Genomic DNA, 12,658 nt, shown 5'->3' on the forward strand with positions numbered 1-12,658 from the left:
CTGGCCTGGAAGAGAGGCAACCGGAACAGAATCCGGTGCCCCGAATAGGACTAGAACCCGGTGTGCCTGCGCCGCGAGGCAGAGGATTAGCCTGTTGAGCCATGGCACCAGCCCAAGAATTTTGATTGACAGAAGATACACGAGAACACATTCTTGACATAAAAATCAACATGTGTCAAGGTAGAATTCCTCCAAGGTTTCCTTCTGATTTTAGATGTCTGCCACTGAGTGGGCATGCTGAATAAATATATATTGAGCTAATTAAAGAACATGTTTTAGGACAGCAAGGAGACTGATATGGGTGGTGTTTTCAATTTGAACTAAGGAGAAATAAGGATTACCTAATTCTACCTATCTGTAGAGATACATCAGCTGGAAAAAATGGATGTATTTGTGACTGATAAAATAAACATGGTGATTAGTGAAGATGAGTCTGATACTTGTATGTATATTTGATTGTGTGATAGAAGCAATATGAGTCTGTGCATGATCTAAACCAGGGAAATGTGGAGAGGTCAATACTAGAGAATAGTGGCTAATTATTTGAGCTCATATGTGTGATTTCTGACTGAACTTCAGTGTGGTTTCTGGGAAGAGAAAGTCAAGGATTTTTGAGTAGCCAATTGAAGTTTCAATAGAGGATCAATTGGAAAATAAGGTTAGGGAATCTCATTTAATCCTAATGGATGTTACAATCAGAATACTTTTAATGGACATGTATGTGCATTTATAGGTGAGCAAGTGTTATACTACTTGTGCCATATATCTGCCAATTTGTACCATAGAATATCTTAAATGCAATTCATCTTACCTAACATTCTGGGCAAAATAGGATTCAAATACAAGTATTATCAAGCTTGTGAAAGAACAAAGCGTGCAGTGTTATAGAACTTAGCCAATGTAGAGCAGATTGATCTCAGTCAACTCAAGGATGAGCTGAAGGTTCTTTTTAAAGATGAATTTGACTTGGTTAATTCACTAACTCTTCCTAATCAAAGTCCTCAGAAATTGGTAATGACAAATAGGAAATTATTCATGGAACTCTTTTGGAATTCACTATCAGTTCTGCTTTAGTCTTCACATTCTTGCTGATCAAAATTGGCCTTAGAAAAATTGATCACTAAGCATTACTGGGCGTTTTAAGCTAGCTGCAGGTCCAAAGCAGTCAGGATTTCACTTGATAAGACCAAGTTTATAAACCTGCGGCGTGCTGAGTAAGCAACTCCATACTCTAGCCTCATGGTTTATTCTGCCAGCTATAATGTCCCCTTGGCTACTGATTACTGTATCCATCACATTTTTGCAACTATGCCTCTAAGCTTGACCCATGTGTTAGCTTAGGTCTAATCCAGAAATAAATAAAGACCAAGATCAGCAGCTGGCTCAGAATGCAATATATAGTTCTGCTAGTTCCCTACAGACTCTGGTGGCCTCATTGAACAGAAAATGTTTATAGCCACTTCTCCTCCAAGAAGTGGGGTTGTTGTGAGGGCTCCAGTAAGATTAAGGACACCAGTTAGGCCTCGTTTAATAAAGGTTAGATTTTAGCCCATCAATTTTGTATTACATTATTTATATAGATGAGATCTAACGGGATAACAATACTATGTCTGGGAAGAGATTTAAGAGATTTGCAAATCTGTTTTTCTGGTGGTAGTGGATTGTTTTAACCCTCTCATGTGTCAGGAGCACTAACAGAATCTGTCATCTGCTCATACATCCCTAGTCTGAACAGGAGGAGGACTGGAAGTTCCAGGTGCTACAGCCAGTTTTATGCTTTTGTTGTCTTCACACTACCCAACCGTTTTCCCTCATGGGAACAGTTGGAAACAATTGTGTGATTTTAGTAAAGACAGAGGAGTAGGTCTAAGCTACACCAGAAATCTAAGCAAAAAGAATTTCCCTCACAGACTGCCATAATAAGTAAAAGTCATCAGAATGACGATTGTTTTCCTCTGTGTGTGTTTTCAGAGATATAATTGCCAATTGGCTTGATTTAGGAATGAACTCAGATATTCAGGGTTCCAATTCAAGAACCATGCCTACCCTGCTTTAGCATCTTTGTTTCAAAATGATTTGCTGCTTTATAACAGCCTCATAGAAATTGAATTATTGGTCATCTTTCCCCCCTTGAAGCCTACATTTTGTTTTATTTTCTAGTCACATGTATGGATGCTGTCTTTACTAATGCGGGCCTCATGCCCTCAACCCTGGCTGGTTGACCCTTTATCCAAGTGACTGCTCCTTCCCTCTGTTGATCACAGTCTTAGGAGTTCATATAGAAAGGCTATCCTTTATATAAAGTCATCTGGTTGTCCAGGATTTCCATAGAACACATTTTCAAGATTCAAATAACTAAAATTTAATCTTACTCCTGTGAGGTCACATACACTTTTACCTGGCACTTTCTGGCCTCCTTTTCCTAACTTCTCTCTGTTTGGAATTTGGTGCTGTGTACTACATTTCTATGGGAAATCATAATGGAAGAACCAAGTCTTTGAAGATAAATGGAATGGAATTTCTTGTCTATCACTGCCATTTAAATGATGAATTTTTTCTCTGTCTTACCAGAACTCTCTTCATCTCTAAAAACTGAGTCATTAATCCCATTTGATGATTTTTGAAGGTTAAGTTGGATAATGAGCCAGAGTGTCTCTCTGGGTTGGAATCACCCCCCCCCCCTTCTTCTTCCATGGCTTTCTCTTGCTTTCTCTGCCTGCCTGCCTTCCTTTCTTCCAAGAAAATTGAGGACAAGGCTATGTCCTGTATATTGAGGACACAGCTGTCAAATAACTTACTCTCTAGCACTAGACACAGAGGTGAAAATCAGTAACTTCTTTATTCTTTAGAGGCCATTAAAGGGAAGTGATCAGCAAGGGAAAAATTCTCTCACTATCAACTCTACAGGAACTTCTTTCCAAATTATGAATAATAGAGCGAGTTTGCTCAAGGTCTTCTGCCAAATTTGCCTTCAAGAAAACACTTGAGGCCAGCGCCGTGGCTTAACAGGTAAATCCTCCGCCTTGCGGTGCCGGCACACCAGGTTCTAGTCCCGGTTGGGGCGCCGGATTCTATCCCGGTTGCCCCTCTTCCAGGCCAGCTCTCTGCTGTGGCCCTGGAAGGCAGTGGAGGATGGCCCAAGTGCTTGGGTCCTGCACCTGCATGGGAGACCAGGAGAAGCACCTGGCTCCTGGCTTCAGATCAGCGTGATGCCCTGGCCACAGCGGCCATTGGAGGGTGAACCAACGGCAAAAAGGAAGACCTTTCTCTCTGTCTCTCTCTCTCTCACTATCCACTCTGCCTGTCAAAACAAACAAACAAATAAACAATAAGCCACTTGATTACGCATCAAGTGGGCATTCGTATTACCTAAGAGACTGCTCAGTTTCTCTCCTGCAATAAGCATTTCTCCAGGTTTGGCATCCTATAAGCAATTAATGACTAAAAGTTTTTTTTTTTTTTTTTACTGTTTACCATAAAACATTTTGTGGTTGTTGATCTTGAAATATGAGCATGCTTCAATATGCTGCAAGACAATAAAGATATCTCCACTGCCCACAAAATTATTTTTCTACCGGTAGAATCGAATAACCTCAGGAATCTATAAAGGAAGAACAATATACTGATGTGAATATCAAATTGTCTTTTAAGTATTTTCCTGTTCAGATCCTTTAGAGCTGTGACTATGATCGGTTTGATCTATCCCTTTATTCCTTTCTATAAGGTAGGCAGCCACAACACTACTTGATCTGTGATCAGAATGTGAAGTTCTTTTCTACTTGAGCAAAAGGAAAGGAGTTGAAAACTTATCTCTGTGCAAAGCTAATCTGGGAAACTAAAAGGAATCTGCACCCCCTTTTAACATCAATAGCAAAATTTATCCCCAATATTAGCTAGACAGTTGCTTCCTGTTCGATTTAATTACCTGAAGATGTGGGTGGTAATTGTGGTTAAGGTATATGTAGAACCAGGGCGTATTGTATTCATTATTGTGGTCTGAAAGGTAAACTCCTCATCAAATTGCATTATTAGTGGTGTAAGGACTTCCATATTACTTTTTCTTTCCCTTAGAACAGGTGAACTTCCTTAGTGCTCCTAGTTCATGGCTCTGAACTGCTTCCACCTTATTTCCTCTGACAACAGGCATAGATGATGTAATCCATAGATATGATTCATGTCTTAATTTCCTGCAAAGGGAAAGTGCTTCCAGTTCTTTAGGGAAAGTATTTTGCCTCTGTGAGAAAGATTGCTATGATTATTTGTGATTAATAATATCATTCACACTCATGATTACAGGATAAGGGAAAACAATCTTCATTCGTTTAAGAAGCCAATAAGGATCGGATGTGATTTTGCCAAATTGTACTAATTTCCCCAAGTTCTTTCATAGAAACCACAGTATTGGGCTCCCACTGTAGCATGGTGAGGTAGGTAGAGCAAGAGTTTTCATTCCAAATTGTAGGTGATTCAATAGCAGTTCCACAGGCATGAAATGACTTTCACAAGGTCTCATAGATAATAGGTCACATAAGGACCTTTGCCAATTGCCTTTTTTAACTTTGAATGTGATGCTTTTCTATAAAGTCTTGTTATATCCTCAGCTCAACTATGCATGTCTATATGCCACATAATTGTTTTTATGTGGTTGAATTATTATCTTTCTAGATTTATCCTTCCCAAAATTAACCTATATATTTATAAAGTAACAGAATCAGCTTAGGTGAAAAATAAGTAATGGGTGGAAAATATACAAACTAGCAAAGAAGTACTTTAGTTAAATATTATGTTTATATTAAGTGCTACCACAGTTGCCTAAGATAGCTCTATTACTGGGAGAGCAGCTACTGTAACATTGCTTTATGGCTTAGTGCAGGGAAAGCACCATGAGTGCATTCATTCCTTATGCCTTGACAGAGTGGCATGCAAGTGTCAATGTCTTCATGTGAATGATGTGGGAATGAAGGAAAGCCAAGGATAGCAGGCTTCAATCTGAAAACTATATTTAAAATTTCTATTTAATACTGAGAATTTTTATGAATCCAATAATTCAGTTTTATATATTGCTCTAAACAAAAATGGGCACTAATCAGACTGAGAAAGTTAATGACAAAGAAGACTCATGGTAGTATGTGCTGCTTCCTAGGAAATAAATTGCTCAGTGTGATATATGAGACTGTAGTGTATAATTCTGAATAGATATTTGAAGACTTAGTGTGGTCAGAAGCACCTGAGGAATTTGTCAAAATTTCAGTGTAGATTGCCTCCTCTTCAATGTTTCTGCTGAACTTGGGAGGATCCTGGATCCTGCATATTAGTTCTCTAGGCTATTCTGTTACAGGTGGTTAGAACTTCAGGATTTTTGGGAGGCCGGCACCATGGCACAGTGGGTTGATCTCTGCTTGCGCTGCTGGCATCCCATATGGGTGCTGGTTCTAGTTCCGGGTGCTCCTCTTCCAATCCAGCTCTCTGCTGTGGCTTGGCAGAGCAGTGGAAGATGGCCCAAGTTCTTGGGCCCCAGCACCCGCAGGGGAGACCAGGAATAAGCTCCTGGCTCCTGGCTTCAGATTGGTGCAGCTTCGGCCGTTGCAGCCATCTGGGGAGTGAGCCAACAGAAGGAAGACCTTTCTCTCTGTCTCTCCCTCTCACTGTCTGTAACTCTACCTTTCAAATAAATAAATAAAAATCTTTAAAAAAAAGAACTTCAGGATTTTTTTAACTTACAGTGCTCAAATAAATAAAGTACAACAGTGGTTTCTAGAAACTGGGAGAGAGAGCCCATGTAAAACAGGTGTGGAGTTTCAGTTTAGGCAGGAGAAAAAGTTCTGGGACTGGTTAATGGTGATGACTGAATGGAGTTACTCTACTAAATTGTAAAGCTTGCAAGCTTTATGTTATGTATATGTCACTACAATTTCAAAAATAAGAATTTATAATGCAAGTGGTGGCCATTCTTTAAAGACATTGCTATGATTTTCCGTTCTTACTAAATGCTGGTAAAGAAAACAGTATCTACAGTTTAAAATGTCACACAGTTATGGGTTATCTAATAATTCATCATTTATTTATGGCAGAGCAGGAGTAACAGACTAAGCTTAAAAATTTATAAAAATAGTTTTTGCTTTATTAAGATAAAACAGATATTTTGTATGCTCAGTTTGATGAAGTCCATAGTAGTGTTATAAACAGTTAGTCAATCTGCACTTTAATAATTATCCTTCCAACTGCTTTCCCAAAACAGACTTATCAATTTTGTGCCACTTTTACAATAAGAAATGTGTAGTGATACTCATGCTCTTTTCAGGACAGGGTGTGGGCCAATGTGGGGAAGAGCCTGAACTGCGTAATAGCTATGGTGGATAAACTGATTGAAAGAGATGGTGGCAGTGAAGCCAGCGCTGGCAGCAAAGATGGAGAAAAGGACCCGTCACTAGAGGACTCCATCACATCTCATCCAAGGGGTAAGAAATCATTTTTCCCAATCATCCACTGAGTAAATAAAATGAGAAAGTCATGATAAAATGAGATAGAGTCAATATTGCCTTTGATGAGAGTGCTGATAGCATGCTTTTCCACAGTCCTGGCTTGGGTGTTGGAAACCTGTTTATCAAATTGCATCTCAGGAGTGTTTTCAGAACTGCTTGCAATGCTCATTCTTTTTTCTTTTGCTACATAAAATTCTCCTTGATAGAACAGTGTTTTCTTATATAGGGTCTGACATATTTACTATACTTTTACTCATTCTTCCAGATGCAAAATAAGCAACTGATCTCTTAACTCTTAGAAACTTAAAAGGCTGTCAGAACACAATTACCACACAATGGTTCCTGAATGGAATGCAATATGGTAGAAGAGGTTTTTTTTTTTTTTGATGAATTATCCCAAAAGCATGTAAGACTGTTTGATTCCAAGGAATATGTTTTGTTATTCTGAATATATATATGTATATATATATATATTAAGACTATATTTTTGTGGAATGATGTACACACATACATGCATACACATGTGAGTGTATGAGTATGCCTATTGATAGATAAAAGATAATTTTCAAATGTATATCTAATTTGCTTCTTGGAAAATATAATATTTTAAATACAGTTGTTTATACAGATTTTATTAATGGTCCCCAATGCATGAATATTTTGATTTGATTAATGTTGACACAAAATTAAGACAAATATCTACATTTCTTTATACTTCTAGGAACTTGAGACTTGTCCTAGACTACTTCTTTCTTGTTAAGAATTTTAAAATGTTTGGAGAGACTAACCAGTATTGCCCTACTTTCTTCTGAAATATGTTCCTCTTTTTTTTTCTGTAAGAAAATGAATCATGTGAAAGTAAGCATGTTTATGAAATTAAATTTATGTATTTCCAATTTGTTTGCCTGATTTTTCATCACTCACATTTTTATCAGTTTAATCATGTAAAACATCAATCTTTCTTTACTTGATTAACAGTAGAATCATTTGGTAATCACAGTTGGAAACTATGGCTTTCTGAAGTTTTCTTAGTGGACAATCCCTCTTGTTCTATTGTGTATTCACACAGGAGAAAAGTTTATGCAGAATTTTGTAACACTTGGTCCTACTATATGAGGATTTTCTGTTTAATAATATCAATAGTATTAGTTAATGAATCCAGTATAGTTCTATAGCTTTACATAAATCAAAATGGAAGCTTGACATGAAAAAATAGTACACTTTCAGTTTTCTTTATTGAACATGTATTGACTATCAACTGTGAGCCAGGCCCTGCTGTGCTCTAGTAAGCGAGGTAAGTATAATGCCTTTTAGCAACTGATTTCATCCATTGGTGGATATTCAAGACATATTACTTATTAGCAGAAATAAGATAAGGGATACTCAATTTTGCTACATTTTTATATTAAAAGACAAGTTTATTTTGGTACAATCGAAATGTATGCATAGTCATATCTCAGCATTACGGTTTCAATGTCAGCTTTACAGCTAGAGTTATATTTTTTAAAATCAAGGAAATATTGACTCATTTTTTTTCTTTCTCCAACTTTAAAATCATTTATGAGATTATACTGAATCCCTTAAGTAAATAAAATTTTATTCATGCACATAACAGAAAATAAAGTTCAAATCTTTTTGTGTTCAAAGATTTCCCCTTACAAATTTAAAATCAGCGGCCGGCGCCGCGGCTCACTAGGCTAATTCTCCGCCTTGCGTTGCCGGCACACCGGGTTCTAGTCCCGGTCAGGGCACCGATCCTGTCCCGGTTGCCCCTCTTCCAGGCCAGCTCTCTGCTGTGGCCAGGGAGTGCAGTGGAGGATGGCCCAAGTGCTTGGGCCCTGCACCCCATGGGAGACCAGGATAAGTACCTGGCTCCTGCCATTGGATCAACGCGGTGCGCCGGCCGCAGCGCGCTACCGCGGCAGCCATTGGAGGGTGAACCAACGGCAAAAGGAAGACCTTTCTCTCTGTCTCTCTCTCACTGTCCACTCTGCCTGTCAAAAATTTAAAAAATTAAATAAAAATAAAAAAATAAAAAAAATTTAAAATCAGCAAAGCATAATAGTAAAAATAAGCCATTATGACCATATATCCTAATGTACACCACGATGAAAGAAGGTATTCTGCTTTGAAATATGGACTTGAAATCAAGGCATGTCTTTAATTATGTCAGGATCTCAGGATTCTTTTATACTATGAAATAGTATACAAAGCCTTTTAAATTTCTGGCTAAAAAGCCAAAAAAATTTTTTAAATGTGAGAATATATGGAGAGCTATTGGAAAACATATTAGGGAGAAAACTGAGCATCAAACATGTCTCCCACCTGGTGACAACACCTGTGGGTTAAGGAAAAGAGAACCCGGACTTTCTTGGTTCTTCCTAGGACAGGCAGGAGAGGACTGTAGATGGTTGGGGCTTCAGAAGAAGAATCCCGGCTTCAGAAGAAGAGTCCCGTCTTCACCCCCTAGCTTGCTGACTGAGGGACCTCAACTCGTGGCTTAACATTCCATGACCTCATTTCCCTCACCTGTAAGATGTGAATAACAACACACTCTACCCCATGAGACAGCAGTGTTTAATAAAATACAGGTATTCAAACTTGGCCACATATTGGAATCTCCTGGAAATCTTTAAAACATACTTTAAGAAGGCAACCCAAATAACACACTTAGCATAATGCTTGCCCTACCATAAGTCTGTAATTCATGTTAGCGGTTATTATCATTGCACATAAGGTATTATGCTAAACAGTGCTTGCCATTTTGACGAGTAGGCACCATGAAGTATTTGATTTGCTCTGGGAACCTCGGCATTTTTCTCAGTCTCCTCACATGACTGCGATGTGGAGCCAAGGTAGAGAATAGAATTGCAGTGCTGTTTATTGAAAGAATAATGAAGTGGACATCTTCTCCTTGATGTGCCCAGCATCTCATGAAGTAGGCAGACAAAACCTTACAAACCTTGGAAAATAACACTTAGAAACCAATGTGGGGGAGTACAGACATATTTTGGTATTTTTTGTAGCACAGGTTGTTTAACTACATAAGCACACTTCTGGCTGTAGTCTTCTCAGCCTTAAATGTTGCTTTTGTTTGAAGATTTCTCCCTTGAAGTTGTTTTCTCCCCCAGATTTTTATGTTGATAGCACTAAGATGGTAGAAATTTAATCCAATTGTGATTTTTGGATGTATACCCATTGAAAGATGATTGTATAGGATGGGGTTAATAGCCCTCATGGTTAAATTTTGGTGGCTCTGTGAGACTGTATAGACAAGGGCACACACACTTGCTCCCTGTCTCCTACTATGGAATGTTCTGCATTGCCTCAGGACTTTGCCATCATGAACATCATCACAGCTGCCAAAACAACAGGTCCTACCTGATCTTGGATTATGACTCTCCAAAACCATGAGCCCAATCAACTCTTAAAAATTTATTAATATAAAGAGAACAAACTTTGTGTATTTCATGTATTTCATAGGTACAGTTATAAGAAGATAACCATACTTCTCTCCTTCCTCTGCTCCCTGCCTCAATCTGCCTCCTTCCTTCCTACCTTCCATTTTTTCCTTAATTTTTACAAAAAGAAATAATTTCAATCTACTCTAAACCATAGGCTTAGTTCACCACTAACCATAGTGTTCAAAAAGTAAAAAGCAGGAAGGCCATGAGACCACAGGAGTATAAACAAGAGCTATAAAACAACAATCACATCAAAAGGCATCTGTTTCATTCCTACATTTTTTTCTTGTATTTTATATTAACTGCCACATCTCAAAGCATGTAATATTTGTCTTTTGGGGACTGGCTTATTTCACTAGGCACAATGGTTTCTAGTTGCATCCATTTTGTTGCAACAGACAGAATTTCATTACTTTTTATGGCTGAAAAATTGGTCAGCCACATGAACCAGCCGTCCCTCTCCTGGGAATTCACCCAAACGAAATAAATCAATTTAACTTTTTCTCTTTATAAATTATTTGTCATAAGAATTCTTTTACATCAACAAAGAGCTGACTAATAGGGATATTTTTGCTAATTTCATGCCACTTTAAACAATATCAAATTGTGATTTCTGTTTATTTGTGAAGTTTGACATTGGATATCTGCTATATTTCAAAATGTAAGCCTTTTTAAAAGATTTACTTATTTTTTTGCAACTAAGAGTTACAGATGAGAAAATCCAGACAGAGAGATTTCTTTCATCTGCTGGTTCACTCCCCAGATTGCTGCAACAACTGGGACTGGGCAAAGCTGGAGCCAGGAGCCAGGAACTTTATCTGGGTCTCCCACATGGGTAGCAAGGGCACAAGCACTTGGCCCATTCTTTGCTGTATTTCCCAAACATTAGCAGGGAGCTGGATTATTATTAGAGCAATTGGGACAAGAAGCAGCACCATATGGGGTGCTGGTGTTGCAGGCGTTTTTACCTGTTATGTCACAGCACCAGCCCCCAAAATGTTACTTTTGAAAATAAAATAAATTTCTTCCATTGTCCCAAATATATCCCCAGTCCAAAGCTTTCATTTTTTTCATTTTTTAAAGCTAATTAATGAATTCTGTGATTTGAGTCATCTACTATTGATGATAATATATAATATAAATATGGATGGATATTTGTTTATATCATTTGTTAGTGATTCTTTTTGTAATGTTGCATCACATCTGTTTTTTGTTCTTTTTATGTTCAGTTCTGAAAATACTGTAAATCAGTTATTGGAATTTTTTTCTATTTCATATGGTTTCAATTTTTTAATTGAAATTTTAAAATATTTTAAGGTAAACAAATTTTATGTATTTCATATATACAGATTTTGGAGAATAGTAATACCTCTCACCTTACCCGCCCTACCCACTCATGCCTCCCCATTCCATCCTTTCTTATTCTTTTAATTTTTACAATTACATACTTTCACTTTATTTTATACTCATAATATTAACCCAATAATAAGTAAACAATTCAACAAATAGTAAGAAGAAAACAGTGTTCCTTAACAGTAGAGACATGAGATGTAAACAGTTATCGATTCACATATATTTCATTTTTTGTACTCTTATTTAGCACAGATTACAGATAACATGGTATTTGTCTTGGGGACTGGCTTGTTTCACGATGTATAATGGTTTCTAATTGCTTCCATTTTGTTGCAAAAGACAAAATTTCATTTTTTACAGCTGAGTAATATTCCATACTACATATATACCACAATTTCTTTATCGAATCATAAGTTCATGCACGTCTGAGTTGATTCTATATCTTAGCTATTGTGAATTGAGTTGCATTAAACATAGGGGTACAGATAATTCTTTCATATGCTCATTTCATTTTGTTTGAGTAAATTTCCTGGAGTGGGATTGCTGGGTCATTTAGTTTATCTATTTTCAGCTTTCTGAGGTATCTCAATAATGTCTTCCTCAATGGCTTTATTTACTTTCCCATCAACAGTGGATTAAGGCACCTTTTTTCCCCCATAATTCCTCGCAAACATTTATTGTTTTTTGATTTCTGTATGAGGTCCATTCTAACTGGGGAGAAGTGAAACCTCATTATGGTTGTCATTTGCATTTCTTTAATAGCTACTGATCCTGAGCATTTTTTCATGAGTCTATTGGCCATTTGAATTTCCTCTTTTGAAAAATGGTTGTTCAATACCTTTGTCTATTTCTTAACCAGATTGCTTTGTTGTTGAGCTTCTTGAGATCTTTTTAGACTTTGGATATTGATCCTTTATCAGTTGCATAGTTTGCAAATATTCTCTCCCTTTCTGTTGGTTGCCTCTTCACTTTGCTGAGTGTTTCTTGTGCAGTGCAGAAGCATCTCAATTTGATTTAAGTCCATTTGTCAATTTTGTCTTTGATTGCCTGTCCCTCTGGGGTCTTTCCAAGAAGTCAATGCCAAAGCCAATGTCTTACAGGGTTGCCCCAAAGTTCTCTAATAATTTGATGCTATCAGGTCACAGATTTAGGTCTTTAAGTATCACCAATGTTTTCCTCTACTAATTTCATGGTATAAGGTTGCAGATTAGGATCCTTGATCCATTTTGAGTTGATTTTTGTGTAAGGTGTAAGGTAGGGGCCTTGTTTCATACTTCTACACGTGTAGATCCAATTTTCCCAGTAATCATATATTGAAGAAACTGTCCTTTGTCCAGGGATGATCTCAGCTCATTGTCA

The 12,658-nt window shown here is 37.5% G+C and overlaps 1 protein-coding gene across 3 annotated transcripts in view; it reads left to right on the forward strand.

Annotated features, from left to right (window-relative positions):
• INPP4B (inositol polyphosphate-4-phosphatase type II B) overlaps positions 1 to 12,658 on the forward strand; it is a 901,292-nt gene that overhangs the window by 765,751 nt on the left and 122,883 nt on the right. For all 3 annotated transcript variants that reach the window (XM_062199561.1, XM_062199562.1, XM_062199560.1), the window contains exon 18: positions 6,302 to 6,458. In XM_062199561.1, the coding sequence (XP_062055545.1) occupies positions 6,302 to 6,458 (157 nt within the window). The remainder of the gene's footprint in view (positions 1 to 6,301; positions 6,459 to 12,658) is intronic.

This window comes from Lepus europaeus, chromosome 8 (assembly GCF_033115175.1).
Source record: "Lepus europaeus isolate LE1 chromosome 8, mLepTim1.pri, whole genome shotgun sequence".
Lineage (NCBI taxonomy): Eukaryota > Metazoa > Chordata > Mammalia > Lagomorpha > Leporidae > Lepus > Lepus europaeus.